The sequence below is a fragment of the Bos indicus genome, chromosome 7, assembly GCF_029378745.1.
Source record: "Bos indicus isolate NIAB-ARS_2022 breed Sahiwal x Tharparkar chromosome 7, NIAB-ARS_B.indTharparkar_mat_pri_1.0, whole genome shotgun sequence".
Lineage (NCBI taxonomy): Eukaryota > Metazoa > Chordata > Mammalia > Artiodactyla > Bovidae > Bos > Bos indicus.
The window spans coordinates 42,450,566-42,466,895 of record NC_091766.1 but is presented as its reverse complement, the minus strand read 5'-3'; the positions used below and the strand labels follow the sequence as shown (position 1 = coordinate 42,466,895).

The following is a 16,330-nucleotide window of genomic DNA, read 5'->3' as shown; positions in this document are numbered from 1 at the left end:
CACAAAGGACAGTTCTGAAGAGTATTAAGATATTTAAACAAAACATTTGATGAAAATTGAACTGACATACCCAAGAAGCTCAAATATTCCCAAGCAATGGGAAGAAATAGGAAGAAAACTACAAAGAACAGCATAATAAAATTGCTAAAAATCAATGATAAAGAGACAGACAGTCTTAAAGCACCTGGGGAGAAAAACACACTTTATGTACAGAACCAAGAGAATAAGAATTACAAGAGACTTACCAAAAAAAAAAAAACCACAATGCAAGCCAGCAGACAATGAACAGGTATCTTCAGAGGACAGAAAGAAAAACTTGTCTATGCAGCAGAAACAACTTTTCAAAACTAATGTTAGTAAAAATGCCAGAGTAAGGACTTCTGAAAATAAATTTCATACCCATAAAAGCAATGAAAACACTGGACATTTTTCCAGAATCAACTTTTTTCAGACTTCTGAAAATTAAACAAAGGCTTTCAGCAATCTGGTGAGGATTTTCTTGAGAAAAATGGCTGAAACTTACTAAATCAGTGAGTTTTATGGGCTTTTAACTCATCTATTCTTATTGTTCCCTCTCCTGTTTAGCTATTGAAAAACAACAGCCTGAAATGGAAAAAACAGGAGCAGGGCAATAACTGGAGTGGCAAGTCAAGACTGGATCTCCTTCAAAGACCAAACCCCAGAGAATTATCATGTACTCTGTTTGCTGATTCCCTGGAAGATCCTCACTAGCAAAACCATCTATATTTGATCTGACTCAGCACTCATCCAGTACAAATAGGCCCCACAGGTATTTTGAAAAAAAAAAACAATCAAAGGCAACTGTTGGAACATCGTGACCGCCAAAGGCAATACATACTACTTGGGCAAGAATTGGTTAACCAAAAGGCTTAAAAAGAAAACTTGGGGAATGAGACATCTATAGCAGATCGTGAAAAGCTTTCACACAGTCCTGGGATTCTTGAAGGCCGTGTGCTTTCATAGGACTGTGTACACTGTCAGAGATTTGTGCTTACTCAGGAATACCTGAGAAGCTCTAAGCACTCACTTCTGGTTAACAAGGAGGCTCAACACAAGCTGGAAGTGAAGGCTGAGGGGAAACTGTACAGCCTGACTCCATGCTGAAGGCAGGTCCCAGCACGCAAACTGAGGTCCATGACAAAGACTGGGAGACTTCTGGGTTGTAGGCTGAGGGAAGAGGGAAGATGAGTTGTTCAACTGATACAGAGTTTCAGTTCTACAGATCTTTTGTACAACAACGTGAACATATTTAACACTACTGAACTATATATACTTCAAAACAGTGAAGACAGAAATTTTATGTGTTTTACATTTGTCATTTTATAAAGACATAATTGTCTGGTAATCAATGAAGCCTTAAGACAAAGTCGTTTTCATTGTTCATTAGAAGAACTTCAATGTTATACATGTTTCCACAGTCTGGTATACTGTTTTTTTGTTTGTTTTAATTTTGTCCAGCTTCTTAACAACTGGAAGGATTTTGAAATGTCATTCAGAATAACCAGGACAACTTTCATATCCTTTCCAGTTAAAAGATTTGTGAATGGTTCTGCTAGAGTACACAAGGCAGACACTGTTCAAGTGCTTCCCTGCTTGTGGGAATGGTGACCAACCATAGTTTCATTTTGTACCCTAAATTCTTTTGGGAATATGCCAACAAGGAATGTCATCTGGCCTTGACTGCCAGTGTGATACTTGGTATTGTCTACACAGATTCTACTGTATTAGTTCTGGCATCATTCAGTGGCCTGGAATAGTCTGCACATGTTCCTACATCAATTACAACTTGAGACTATCCGTCAGTCTCAGTGGGAATTTTTCCTTTAGCTCTTAAGCAAGTGTTAGTCACTTAGTTGTGTGTGACTCTGCGACCCCAGGGACTACAGCCTGCCACGTTCCTCGGCCCATGGAATTCTCCAGGCAAGAATACTGGAGCGGGTAGCCATTCCCTGCTCCAGAGGAGCTTCCTGACTCAGGGGTTGAAGCCGGGTTTCCTACATCGCAGGCAGATTCTTTCCTATCTGAGCCACCACAGAAGTCACAATTGGCCATTCTGTAGCTTCTGGAAGCTTTACAAACTGTTCTCACAACCATTCAATTAATTCAGTTGGATGATTAGTTAGGTAAAAAATACCTGATAAGTAAATGCTAAAATCTCAGGATCATCATGATGCAAGAGACAAAAACTGAAAAGTAAAATTTGATCAACAAACTTCTTAAGACAAATGTTTTAAGTGTCCAGGCTAGATTCCTAAAGATGTGCCAAAGGTTTAAACATTTTTTAACATCCACTTTGAAAGCATGTCAAACCTACAAAAGTTCCAGTGGTACTAGATAGCTAGCTCCTATTACCTGTCTTCCCCAGATGTTGACATCCTGCATAACCATAGTACAATTGTCAAAGGCAGGAAGTGAATATTTATAAAATGGTGTAACTTCAGACCTTATTCAAGTTTCATCAGTTATCCCACTAAACCTTTTTTTGTGGAACCTGGCCAGTATCACACACTGTATTTGTTATACTTCATTGGTCCCATCTTATCTTGAACAGATCCTCCTTTTCATTTTCTTTTACAGCCTCAACACTTTCAAAAGCTATTAGCCAACTGTTCTGTGATATGTCCCTCAATTTGGGTCTATCTTGTGTTTTCTCATGATTTAGAATTCAGGTTGTATCTTCTGGGCAGGAATATCAAAGTGTACCTACCATACCTGAGGTGAGGTGGGTAGCACAGGACATCTATATCTCAACACTGGTAGTATTAACTTTGTTTGGTTGTGGTGGTGTGCCTGATTTTCCCACTAAGTGGTTACTGTTTATTCCCTCTGGAAATCTTGCCCCTAAGGAAATTCTTGCCCCTAAGATTAGCAACTATGGATAGTTATTGGCTGAAAAATTACTGCTGTGACATTTGCCAAATAGCAGTATTTTATTTCCATCCTCCCTTCTCCATTTATTCGTTGGGATTCTACTAAAAGAAGGATCTGTCCCTTTTCTCCCTTTTATTTACATCACAAGGGACCAGACATTTGCTTTTCTATGGGTATGAACAATTTTTAAGATTTTGGATGGACCTGTTAGATCACCTTCAGAAAGGCTGCAGATTCATACTTCCTCAGGTACTGCATGAGTCTGTCACCTTTCTCCACCATACCAACAGGAATTAGGTACAAATAAATTAGTTTTTTTAAAAAAGGATATCTCAGTTCAGTTCAGTTGCTCAGTTGTGTCCGACTCTTTACGACCCCATGGACTGCAGCACACCAGGCTTCCCTGTCCATCACTTATGTATCTTCACTGTTCATCTTCCATTTGTTCTTTTATATATAAGAGCACATTTTATTCTTGCCACCTATGTGTTTATAAGATCTTTTTGCACTGAAGATACTACTACAAATGAAATAATGTGAAACATATCTTTTTAATTTCCTCGTGTTTTCCTTTGCTAATGGATGTTTTAGTTGTATATGGTCAAACATATTGATATACTCTTTTTATTTGTGCTATTGTAGCAAGTTCTTTCCCAAATAAAAATACTCAACATGCTCTCTTAGGTTTTTTATTAAGTCCAAATTTTTATATGTATTTCTTATATTCTTCTGGATTATATTCCACTAGGCTTTCCAACATAAACTTTTTTCTTTGTTTTAATACTTTCCTCCAAAGTTCAGGAATTTTTAAAGGAAGAATTTAAATCATTGGGGAAATATATTTAATATTTAATAAATGATGCTGACCAGCCTTTTGGGTGAAAAAATTCCCTCCACACTACTTATAAAAATGGATTCCATATGGATATACATGTATTAGGAAAATATTTTTTATCAAGAAAATACAAACTCTATACATCTAGTCAGCTGGGTAAATAATGGCAGATTATCTATCCCTGGAAAGTTTGTTAGCATTAGATAAAATGAAATAAATATGATTAAGATATCCTTCATCATATTGATACAATATTGCCTATATCAGATTAGTATAACTGATAGCATATACTATAAAATCTTTTTACTGTTCACAAGTTTCTATAAGGTTTTGGTTACATTCAATTGTCCTTACCAGACAGCTATACCCCAAAGGAAGAATTTTATTTGAATAAAAAGGGCCCATAAGTTGAAATAAATAGTTGTATAAAATATATCTTTACAAAAATTTATGATTACTAATGTAAATATTAATGTATATTACATGTAGGCATAATAGAAGATAATTAAAAGGTAACGGTGATGAAAATGGGGAAAAATACAAAACCAAATCAAGGACTCAGGTCTCTTTCTTGTCAACACCACCACAAGTGCCCCAAATGCTCTATGTAATTAGCTGTAAACATCTCATTGCAAACCACATATCCCGAGGGCTCCCTCTGCCCATCAGGCATTACCGGATGTGGTATGCCCTGAAGCACTTGGCATGGACGCCCTTCTGGCACTTCTCACAGCGGGTGTTGGTCTGTGAGTGGCACAGGGCACACCGGGTCCTCTTGTCCTGGTGGATGATCCAGTGCCCAATCATGTCGAAGCGGCTCTCAGTTTCCAGCCGCCTGCTTCTCCTCCCTTGGGATGATGTGTCTGCATTGCTCTCTAAGTACACACAGGCCACATATCTTCGGAAGGCCAGGAGGTCCACCTGGGCATCATGGCAGCATATCCTATGCAGCTGCCAAGCATTGTTAAGAGCTGCATCAATAACATAACCAATGAAACTCGAGTACCACTTCATACCCCGGATCTTCACTTTGTACTTGGCGATGTTCTGGTCCATACGCCCGACACCCCCCACCTTCTCCTGGTACAGTCTCAGCAGGGATGGCTGATGAACCTGGGTCTGCATCTTGTTTGCTCCTGAGTGATGGCTCGTCAGCCCCACTGGTTCTATGCCCACAGCATTGGAGCAGATGTTGACCACACTGCTATCGTGCCAGCGACACACAATGATCTCCTCACTCTCGTCAACTTTGTAATCAAACGAACCCCTCTTCATTTTCTTCAGTTCTTTGGGATCTTTAAGGGGACAACGCTCAGTTCTGTACTCACGAACAGTTCCTGTGGCCTTCACTCCTTTCTTCCTTAAAATGGACATCAATTTGACACTTGTAAAAACCTTGTCAAAAAATATGTGGTATGGCAGACAGCCACGAGTCTGAAGTGCGTCCACAAATTTCACCACCATACTGCCTCCCAGGTCCAGGCCCCTGTCTGGCTTAGTGAACAGTGTGCCCTGGGAGGGCTCGAACCATACCAGATAGCCCCTGCTGGTCGTCCCACACCAGATCTTGTAGCCCAGCCGCACAGGCTTCCCCGCAGGCAGCTGCTTAGACCCCCGGTATCCAAAATATTCACACATGGATTCGCCAAAGCTATAGAACTCTTCCAAGGGTGCATGTTTCTGGAAATTGTAGTTCATGCGTACGATGAGAGGCCTGACCTTGGCAAACCTATCACTTTCATCAAGCTCATTGTTATCTGCAAAATGTAGGTATGAGAAGATCAGTTCAAATCTGTCCCTTCGAATTGCATCAGCCACAAGATGGTGATGTGAGTCAGGAGATGTTTCCCAAAACATCCTTCTCCTTGGATAAGAGATATACCCACTTAAAATCAAAATGCCCAAGACACACTTCAATTCCTGGGCTGTGAGACCCAGGTTGACATTTTTCTGCCTAGCATAACGATTGGTTTCATTAACAATAAAATTAATTGTTCCTTCATCAAAAAACAGTTCAAAGAGACCTACAGGACTCAGTTCCTGGCTTTTGAGATCTTCCATATGAGGATCTGTTGCTGTCCAACTGCTGAAGTCTGGGCGGATATCTCTTTTGGTCCAAACACGTTGAGGTTCCACTACTGCCTTCTGCTTCTTCATGGCTGGCTGCAGCTGCAGGTCCTCCTCCTCCCGGGTGCCAGAGTCCTCAGGGACCACAAAAGCATGCAGCACATTACCGGGCACGTGGGTTCCTCGCTGACCATCTTCATCACCTGAGTCTTCATCAGTGAAGTCCCCTGCAGCATTTTTGGGTGGTGCAATGAAGATCTCCTCCCTACTGTGGCCAGATTCCTTCTCTTCCAGAGCATTCAGAACCTCAAGTAACTTCACAGACTTCAGCTTTGAGCTGGTACTTTTCCCAGTAAAGAGGCCGCTGCAATGACAGGAAACAGAATGAAGAGAGGCCATGCAGGAAAGCTAGTGCTTCAGCAGAAAACTCCACCAAACCACTGCCCAAGAGGGGGGCACTCCCGCTGTAACAGCATCTCAGATCCAACAGCACCAGGCAATGTGCCAGATAAGTCAAAGTTCCAGACAAACACAGAGTACTCTTCTAATCTGTGTTTTAATAAAGGGAGGCATTCTAAAGAGGTATTCCATACTTCCTTTCCTTCTTCAAGTCTTTGAATAGAGGATTCTCTCTAGTGATGAGTCCAGATGCCACTGTCATCACCTGGTTAATAGTAACTGCCAATGGGAAGGTTGGGCTGCTGAAGTGACGTCCACTGATGTCTCTTGACTCAGTGACCTGAGCAGCCCTGCTTTTGTGCTTCTGCCTTACCTCTCTCTTCCCTTGTTCTTACTCACTTGACAAATACGTTTCCTCACTTTCCAAATTCTCATTCTCCCTACCTGAACTCTCATTACCCAAATTCAAGACCTAGCCAGATTCAGACAGATTTTCACATGGCTCCCTCAACATCTGCTATCCTACTGCATGCTGCTGCTGCTGCTGCTAAGTCACTTCAGTCATGTCCGACTCTGTGTGACCCCATAGACGGCAGCCCACCAGGCTCCCCCGTCCCTGGGATTCTCCAGGCAAGAACACTGGAGTGGGTTGCCATTTCCTTCTCCAATGCATGAAAGTGAAAAGTGAAAGTGAAGTCGCTCAGTTGTGTCCAACTCTTTGCGACCCCATGGACTGCAGCCTACCAGGCTCCTCCATCCATGGGATTTTCCAGGCAAGAGTACTGGAGTGGGGTGCCATTGCCTTCTCCATACTGCCTGCCAAATGGATTTGGAAACATGGAAACCCCTGTTATTCTAATTCTGCCTGTCCATGTGGGAACCAAATACAAGAGATGTTTGTATTTAGTGCTGCTCAGGGACTGCAGTGGGCACACTCCGCTCCCCGACCTGCATAGCACTTGTTTCCAAATGAAGGAAACAAATGACATATCAACAAGCAAGTAGCTATACAGGGTGGCATCAGGTAGTGATGCGGGCCATCCTGAATAAGGGACAGAGAATACAGCAAAGGAATAGGGCTGGGGGTGCTACTTTAGACAGATGGTGAGGGAAGGCTTACAGGGCAGACAGACTGGCAAGGTGAAGGAGTGAGCCTGCAGCCTTGCAGGGTATCCCAGATGGACAGAACTGCAGGTACAGGCACAAGGCCCTGTGGCTGAAGGGCCTTGAGATCTATGAAGAGCAAGGAGGTTAGTGACACTGCAGACCATAGTGAGGGGAGAAGAGTAGAGCAGAGGTAGCTAGGTCCAGGGCCAAGGCTCCACAGGGTTCCAGAGTCCTGATGAGGACTTCCAGGTTATCAGAGAAAGTCCCTAAGGGGTATGGAGCAGGACAGTGAGTGGTCAATACATCACTGTGGCTATGGGAATAGACTGGACTTGAGAAGGAGGGCACGCTGATGTCCTATTTCCTGGCCACTGCATGAGAAAAGCCACACACCAGAGGGAGGATACAGACTTTACCATGAAGGCTATTTCTCTGCAGGTCTGCCCTGTAGTTTTGGAGTTTAGGCTGCATTAGAGACTCACTCCAACTTCACTTTCAGGGCATTGGCTCCACCAGCCCCCATACTAGAGGCTAGGGCACAAGACATCTGACCTCTGGGGAGATGAGGTACACCTCAAGCTCTCTGCGCCAGCCAGAAAGGGAGAGGAAACCTGAAGCTCTGCCTTTCCACAGACCTCAAAGGAAGACATGTTCTCAAAGAGCATCAGCCCTTTTCATGCCTCCTCTAGCCACCCATGGTCTATAGCAGCAGATTCAGACCTGCCCACCCACGGTCTTGGCTAATCTCACCACTCAAGCTGTTGTGCACCCACAGGCCCTCAAACACCTTCTCTGCCTGGCTGTTCACACCCCTGTATTGAGAAAGCCTACAGGAACTGAGGCAGCCCCACACAGAACCCTCTTGTGTCTTGAAGGATGGGGAAAGCAAGTCACATCTTTAGATCAAGTGTGGAACTAGAGCTACACAGCTGCATCCATAGCACCCCACACACTCCCCTGTCTGCCTTGCCTTTTCTCCTATCTTCCCTTCTCCTCTCCCTCCTTGGTGCTTCATAGACAACAAGTGCTTAGGGTGGCTGGCAGGACTGAGAGCTGAAAACGTTGAAAACTTGGCCTTTCAAAAGCAAAGGGGTGAATACAGTTAGCCTTGAATAACACAGGTTTGAACTATGTAAACTGAGAGAAGACTCTTGAGAGTCTTGGACTACAAGAAGATCAAACCAGTCCATCCTAAAGGAATTCAGTCCTGAATATTCACTGGAAGGACTGATGCTGAAGCTGAAGTTCCAGTACTTTGGCCACCTGATGCGAAGAACTGACTCACTGGAAAAGACCCTGATGCTGGGAAAGATTGAAAGCAGGAGGAGAAGGGGATGACAGAGGATGAGATGGTTGGATGGCATCACTGACTCGATGGACATGAATTTGAGCAAGTTCCGGGAGTTGGTGATGGACAGGAGGCCTGGCATGCTGCAGTCCATGGGGTCGCAAAGAGTCGGACACGACTGAGTGACTGAACTGAACTATGTGAGTTCACTTATACATGGATTCTTTTTCAGTAAATATGTACTAGAGTACTACACGATCCTCAGTTGGAGCCAGCAGTGCAGAGGGCTCCATTATAAAGTTACACACAGATTTGTGAATGCACAGAGGTGAGCAACCCTAGTCCCCATGTGTTGACGAGTCAACTGTACTTGCATAAAGCCTTTCATCAAACATTACTCCTACCTTGAAGATGAAGCCATGATATACTGGGAACACCAGGTTATCTTTACTTGCAGAGTCTAAGAATCTGTAAGAAAATGGAAGTCAGTTTTAAGAAATCATATGCAAGACAATAGGACCTTCTCTATCATTTGAGGGAAAAAAAATCTTCAGATTCACTACCAACCAGAGGGAAATGGATCAAGTACACACAGAAAATGATGTGTAGTTGACTGGCTAGTCAGAGAAGAAAAGAAGAAGCTCCTTCATCTCACACCTCACAACAAAATACATTCTGGGACAGGGTTTCCAATAGTCAGAACTATTGGCATTGTTTGTTGTGGGGGGCTCTCCTATGTATTGTGTGATGTTTAACAGCATCCCAGGCCTCCATTTACTACATACCACTGTATGGGTATGTACAGAACAACTGTCCCACTGGTTGTGAAAAACAAAAGGGTTTCTAGACATCACCAAGCGTTCCCTGGTGGGAAGGACTGGAGGTAAAATCTGCCTTGGTTGAAAACTACAGTCCTACATCAGTGCTGCCAATAGAACTTGCCACAGTGATAGAAATATTTTGCATCAGTGCTATCCAGTATAGTAGGCATGAGACATCTGTGAAGATTAAGCACTGGATATATGGCTAGTGTGACTGGGACACTGAATTTTTGATTTTATGTAATTTTTAGTAATTCTAATTTACACAGTCACATGTGGACCATGGCTACTTTTTAGACAGTGAAGTCCTAGATGTATTAAGCACTAATTGCAAAACAAAACAAAACAAAAACACAACTTTAAAACTTTTGAAGTATATTAATGACTACAGCATGGGGAAACCTTTCTTTTAGAAAACACAGAAACTCAAAGGAGGATGGACAATTTTAACTATATCAAACTTCCAACAAATCTGTAGTAGGTTGTTTTTGAACTGTAGTGTTGGAGAAGACTCTTGAGAGTCCCTTGGACTGCAAGGAGATCAAACCAGTCAATCCTAAAGGGAAATCAACCCTGAATATTCTCACTGGAAGGACTGATGCTGAAGCTGAAGCTTCATTACTTTGGCTATCTGATATGAAGAACTGTCTCATTGGAAAAGACCCTGATGCTGAGAAAGATTGAAGGCAGGAGGAGAAGGGGACAATAAAGGACAAGATGGTTGGATGGCATCACCGACTCAATGGACATAAGTTTGAGCAAGCTTTGGGAGATGGTGAAGGACAGGGAAGCCTGGTGTGCTGCAGTCCATGGGGTCACAAAGAGTCGGACATGACTCAGTGACTGAACTGACTGATCCTTAGAAGCCAACACAGCCCCTGGCATGTAACAGGCACACAGTAAATACCTTCTGAACTGAACAACTTCTGCTGTAGAGCAAATGGCCATACTGCAGGGCATTCTCCTAATTCTATAGCAGGCTTTCATTTTCATCTTAACTTTTTGGCTTTAAGACAGCTATTTAGTAAAGTACTAAGGAACTCAATACTTAATTCACCCTAACAAAAATGCATTCCTAAAGATTCTCTAAAACTTTGCATACGAAATGTCTAGCAATGGAGAGCCAACTGATACAGTGGACTCAAGAACAGAAGGGATAACTAGGCAGAAAGGGTAGGAAAAGCCATTTTTCTCTTTCAGTGGTCCTCTGGCCGTGCTCCTCAGTCCCTCCATACCCTACTGCATGGCCCTTCCATCCTTCTTGCCCTTCTTGACAGAACCACCAGAGGAACTGGACAAGAGTAAACAGTGCCTCTGCAGGCTAAGCAAATTCCCAACGGGAATGATTTCCAGAAAGAGGTTGTTGGGCAGCCATATAAAGCAGCCCTTAATTTCTTCACTCCTTTAGCAAACATCAGAAGTGCCTACTAGACACCTAAGCATGTATAAAATCACTACTCTAACAAGGCTACCAAAAAGCAGAGGTAGGCGAGATTAAGATCTCCAAAACAGGACTTAGTTAGATCTAGTCAGGAAAGTCACAGAACTTCTTTCTAAGGAAAGGATAATTAGACCTCCCCTAGGAAAGAGATGGAGAAGGCAATGGCACCCCACTCCAGTACTCTTGCCTGGAAAATCCCATGGACAGAGGAGCTTGGTAGGCTGCAGTCCATGGGGTCGCTAAGAGTCGGGCACAACTGAGTGACTTCACTTTCACTTTCACGCACTGGAGAAGCAAATGGCAACTCGCTCCAGTGTTCTTGCCTGGAGAATCCCAGGGACAGGGGAGCCTGATGGGCTGCCGTCCATTGGGTCGCACAGAGTCGGACACGACTGAAGCAACTTAGCAGCAGTAGCAGCAGCAGGAAACAGACCCTCCAAAAGAGTACAAATTCCCCGAGGAGGCAGAGAACAGCATCCCAAGCAGAAGAAACAGCAAATACGCGGGAAAGCAAAGACAATTATGACAGGGTAGAGAACCCAAGGGAGAGGGTATACGAAGAGACTGGATCAACTATTCCATGTCTTGAAGGCACTGTTTAAAGAGACTTATCTTTAACGTAAAGCAAAGGGAAATCAAAGAAGGTTATAGGCAGAGCATGACACATTTGGCTTTACATTTTAATAAGTTTATTCTGACTGTGGTATAGACAACTGAGTGAGGGCACCAAAGCAGACGTAAGGAGATAAGAGCGATCATCAGGATGGTGGTGCTTATGGCAAAAAGTGGGCCAGCCCAAGTAGGACTCAAAAAGTAAACCAACAAGTTTGGATGATTGAGGGGGAGGGAGAGGGCTGATCAGGGAGGCCTCCCAGAGTTAAGGTTTAGTGGCTAGAGTAGGGTGGTGCCATTCACAGAGGCCAGGAGCACAAGAATGGCATGAGACGTGGGTGATTTGGACCTGTGTCTTGCACATATTGGGATGGAAGTGCTTTTGAGATAACCCAGAAAGGTACTGAAAGGCCACAGTCCCTCTAGGTCTGAGAAATGGCCTGGGATAAAGTCATAAGTGAGTCCGTTTTCTGAGGATTTGTGGAAGCCCCAAATCCACAAGAATCCCTGAAGCCACAGGTGATACCCAGGGAGGAAGCCTGAAATGAAAGAGAAGCTGGAAAAGGCATCTTCAGAGATGTCTAAGAGATATAAGGGCAGGAGGTTGACCTGAGAGATAGAAAAACCAGGAAATGCTGAGCAGTCAAGGGCCAGATGTGTCAAGGCACAGGTGTGCAAAGCTGTGGCTCAGCTGGACATTCTCAGTTGGACATTCCCAGAGGCTCAGCTGGACATTTTCAACTGACTCTGGCACCCAGGAAGAAAAGGCTCTTAGATTTGAGATCTGATGTTCCTAGGGCCATTCTGAGGGATCTTAGAGGTGAGGGGACCTCTAGTGCTTAAAATATTAAATTTTCCAATGAGACAGGACAACTAAATGGAACTAAATCCTGACTTGGATCCTATACCACAAAAAGGAAATGGTTGAGAAGAGCGAAAAATTCTGAACAAGGCCTGTAGACCTTTGGTGTCCTGGTTTCGCTAACTGCTCTCTTAAGTAAGATGTTAACATTTGGGGAACCCAGGTGACTTGAATGTAGGGATTCTTTGTATTAGTTTTCAAACTTTTCTCATTTTTTAAAGTTACTTAGAAAAAACATTGTTTAGTAAGACATTTTATAAACGTAAATGCCTCAAAGTCAAGCCAGATGCAAAACGGCTCAAGAATGGCCTTTGTGAGATATGGGGGCTCTCCTCGTACGCATCTCAATGCTAAACAAAAAAGGGGAAGAGAGGAAAACAAAGATGCTATGCAACCTCAGAGATCCCAGAAGCAGGCAGAAACTGTGGAAATGCCAAAAGCGCCCTTCACACAGCGTATCCCCACGCAGAACCCCTTCTCTCCTAAAGGGCAAGGCCTCTAAGCCCGCCCGATCCCGCCGACCCCGCCCACAGATGTCCACCCGCTCCGCCCCCAGCGTCAGCCCGCCCGAGCCCAAGCTCCGCCCACAGCAGTCTTTCCCGCCCCAGCCCGGCCTTGCCCCGCCCCCGATCCCGCCCAAGAGCCCTGGTCACTCCTCCCTTAGTACATTCTGCGTTAGCGGGCCTCGGCTTCTCCCGCAGCCCGGCCTAGCCCAAAGGCTCCCACCCCCACGCTCGCTCCGCCCCAGTTAACCCCGCCCCGGTGCCGGCCCCGCCTTCCTCCCCGCAGGGGGACCCCCTCAAACGGCTCTGTTAACTCGAAGCCCCGAGGTCCGTTGTGCCTGTACCAGTCACACCTACTCACCGTGCGCCCGCGGCATCGAGGCCCAACGCCTGGGGCACCGTTGAGAAAAAACATCGCTACGGTCCGCCGCTCCCACATCCAAGAGGGGTATAGTCGGCGGTGCAAGCGGGGCGACCTCGACCTGCGATGAACAGACTGGAGCCTCGTGGTTCGTGCCAGATACCACTAGTAGCGCGGAGCCTAGAGCGCCTCGGCGCTGCTGGCGTCGGCCGTCGCGGCAGCGCAACGTCCGGCAAGAGAGCGCTCCACTCGCCTTCGGCCCGCCTTCCGCTCCCCGCCCAGGACACACCCTGCTTAGGACACGCCCCCGATCCCAGCAACCAACGAGACTTTGGGGCTTCCGCTGGGCCTAGGGGAAACCCGGAAGTGCCTCTGAAGCCGGGGCCAGGGAAGTGAAATATACTCTTGCACCCCTTGCACCTCTTGCACTTCTCCAAGGCCTCTCTTGCACCCTCCACTCCCCCGGTTCCTCTACTTGCTAGCCTAGGCACTTTCCTCTCTATTACTTACGAAGGGACGAAACCTTTTTTTCTCTCTAGGTGGATGGTTCTCCAATATAATTCAACAACAGCTTCGCTTGGGAACATGATAAAAATGCATATTCTGGGGCCCCATCCCAGAAATACCTAATCAGAAATTCCGAGGCTTGGCCCAGTAACTTGCATAACCTGCTCAACTTTACACCTTGGACTTTTTAGTTTGGATAATTCTTTGTCGTGGGGGTCTGTCCTGTGTATTGCAGGTAGGATCACCAGATATAAATCAGGGTGCTCAGTTAAGTTCGAATTTCAGATAAATATATACCCTAAGATTAATCTTAGATTGGCATGCTGCAGTCCATGGGGCAGCAAAGAATTGGACAAGACTGAACAATAAGATTAATCTAGGAGTTAAGGATTTCATCTGGTGACGCTGTTGTTGTTCAGTCCCTCAGTCCTGTCCAATTCTTTGTGACCCTATGGGCTGCATGCAGCATGCCAGGCTCCCCTGTCCTTCACCATCTCCCAGAGTTTGCTCAAGCTCATGTGCATTGAGTTGGTGATGATATCCAACCATTTCATCCTCTGTCTCCCTCTTCTCCCCATGCCCTCAATCTTTCCCAGCATCAGGGTCTTTTCCAGTTAGTTGGCTCTTCCCATCAGGTGGCAAAGTATTGGAGTTTCAACTTCAGCATTAGTCCTTCCAATGAGTATTCAGGGATGATTTCCTTTAGAATTACTGGTTTGATCTCCTTGTTGCCCAAGGGACTCTCAAGAGTCTTCTCTAGCACCACAGTTCAAAAGCATCAATTCTTCAGCACCCAGCCTTCTTTATGGTCCAAATTTCACACCTGTACTTGACTACTGGAAAAACCATAGCCTTGAATATGTGGACCTTTATCAGCAAAGTGATGTCTCTGCTTTTTAATGGTAGGTTTGTCATAGCTTTTCTTCCACAAAGCAAGCATCTTCTAATTTCATAACTGCAGTCACCATTCATGGTGATTTTGGAACCCAAGAAAATTAAGTCTCACTGTTTCCATTTTTTCACCATCTGTTTGCCATGAAGTGATGGAACCAAAATGCCATGATCTTAGTGTTTTGAATTTTGAGTTTTAAGCCAGCTTTTTCACTCTCCTCTTTCATCAAGTGGCTCTTTAGTTCCTCTTTGCTTTCTGCATAAGGGTGGTGTCATCTGCATATCTGAGGTTATTGATATTTCTCCTGCAAGCTTGATTGCAGCTTGTGATTTATGCAGCCCAATGTTTTGCATGATATACCCTGCACATAAGTTAAATAAGCAGGGTGACAGTGTACAGTCTTGACATATTCCTTTCCCAATTTTGAACCAGTCCATTATTCCATGTCTGGTTCTAACTGTTACTTCTTGACTGACATACAGGTTTCTCAGGAGGCAGGTAAGGTGGTCTGGTATTTCCATCTCTTTAAGAATTTTCCACAGTTTGTTGTAATCCAGACAAAGTCTTTCTCATAGTGAAGCAGAAGAAGGCATTTTTCTGGAATTCTCTTGCTTTTCCTGTGACCCAACGGATGTTGGCAATTTGATTTTTGGTTCCTCTGACTTTTAAAAATCCAGCTTGTGCATCTTGAAGCTCTTGGTTCAAGTACTGTTGAAGCCTAGCTTGAAGGGTTTTGAGCATTACCTTCCTAGCATGTGAAATGAGCACAGTTGTGCAGTAGTTTGAACATTCTTTGGCATTGCTCTTCTTTGGGATTGGAATGAAAGCTGACCTTTTCCTGTGGCCACTACTGAGTTTTCCAAATTTGCTGGCATATTGAGTGCAGCCTTTTTATACTGTTCATGTAGTTTTTGTGGGCTTCTCTGGTGGCTCAAAGGTTAAAGCATCTGCCTGGAATGTGGGAGGCCCAGGTTTGATCCCTGGGTCGGGAAGATCCCCTGAGAAGGAAATGGCAACCCACTCCAGTACTCTTGCCTGGAGAATCCCATGGAGGGAGGAGTTTTTGTGGCAAGAATACTGGAGTGGCTTGCCATTCCCTCCTCCAGGAGATCAAACAAGTCAATCCTAAGGGAAATCAACCCTGAATATTCATTGGAAGGACTCATGCTAAAGCTGAATCTCCAATACTTTGGCCACCTGATGTGAAGTGCCAACTCACTGGAAAAGACCCTGATGCTGGGAAAGACTGAAGGCAAAAGGAGGAGAGGGCAGCAGATGGTTGGATGGCATCAGTGATTCAATGGACATGAACTTAGTGAACTCTGGGAGATGGTAAGGGACAGGGAGGCCTGGTGTGCTGCAGTCCGTGGGGTCACAAGGAATCAGACACAACTTAGCGACTGAACAACAACAATGGGTGAAGCACTTTAACAGAATCATCTTTTAGGATTTGAAATAGCTCAGCTGTAATTCCATCACCTGCATTAGCTTTGTTCATAGTAATGCTTCCTAAGGCTCACTTGACTTCACACTCCAGAATACCTGGTTCTATGGGAGTGGCCACACCATCATGGTTATCCAAGTCATTAAGACCTTTTGCTGATTCTACCTATAGGTATTTTTACTTGCTAAATCTGGTAGCACTGATTTAGGATTTTGAGCATCCCGTGGCTGTATCCACTAGGTGCCAGTAGCAAACCACACCCCCTGTTCCACCAGTTATGATAACATCAACTACAAACT

The 16,330-nt window shown here is 44.7% G+C and overlaps 1 protein-coding gene across 1 annotated transcript; it reads right to left on the bottom strand.

Annotated features, from left to right (window-relative positions):
- Positions 1-3,565: 3,565 nt before the first annotated feature.
- PGBD2 (piggyBac transposable element derived 2) lies at positions 3,566-13,464 on the bottom strand. Its single transcript, XM_070793400.1, has 3 exons — positions 13,189-13,464; positions 8,993-9,056; positions 3,566-6,158 (listed from the first exon to the last, which is right to left on the bottom strand). The coding sequence occupies exons 2-3, from the start codon at positions 9,007-9,009 to the stop codon at positions 4,400-4,402; spliced, it is 1,776 nt and encodes a 591-aa protein (XP_070649501.1). The 5' UTR covers positions 9,010-9,056; positions 13,189-13,464; the 3' UTR covers positions 3,566-4,399.
- Positions 13,465-16,330: the final 2,866 nt, after the last annotated feature.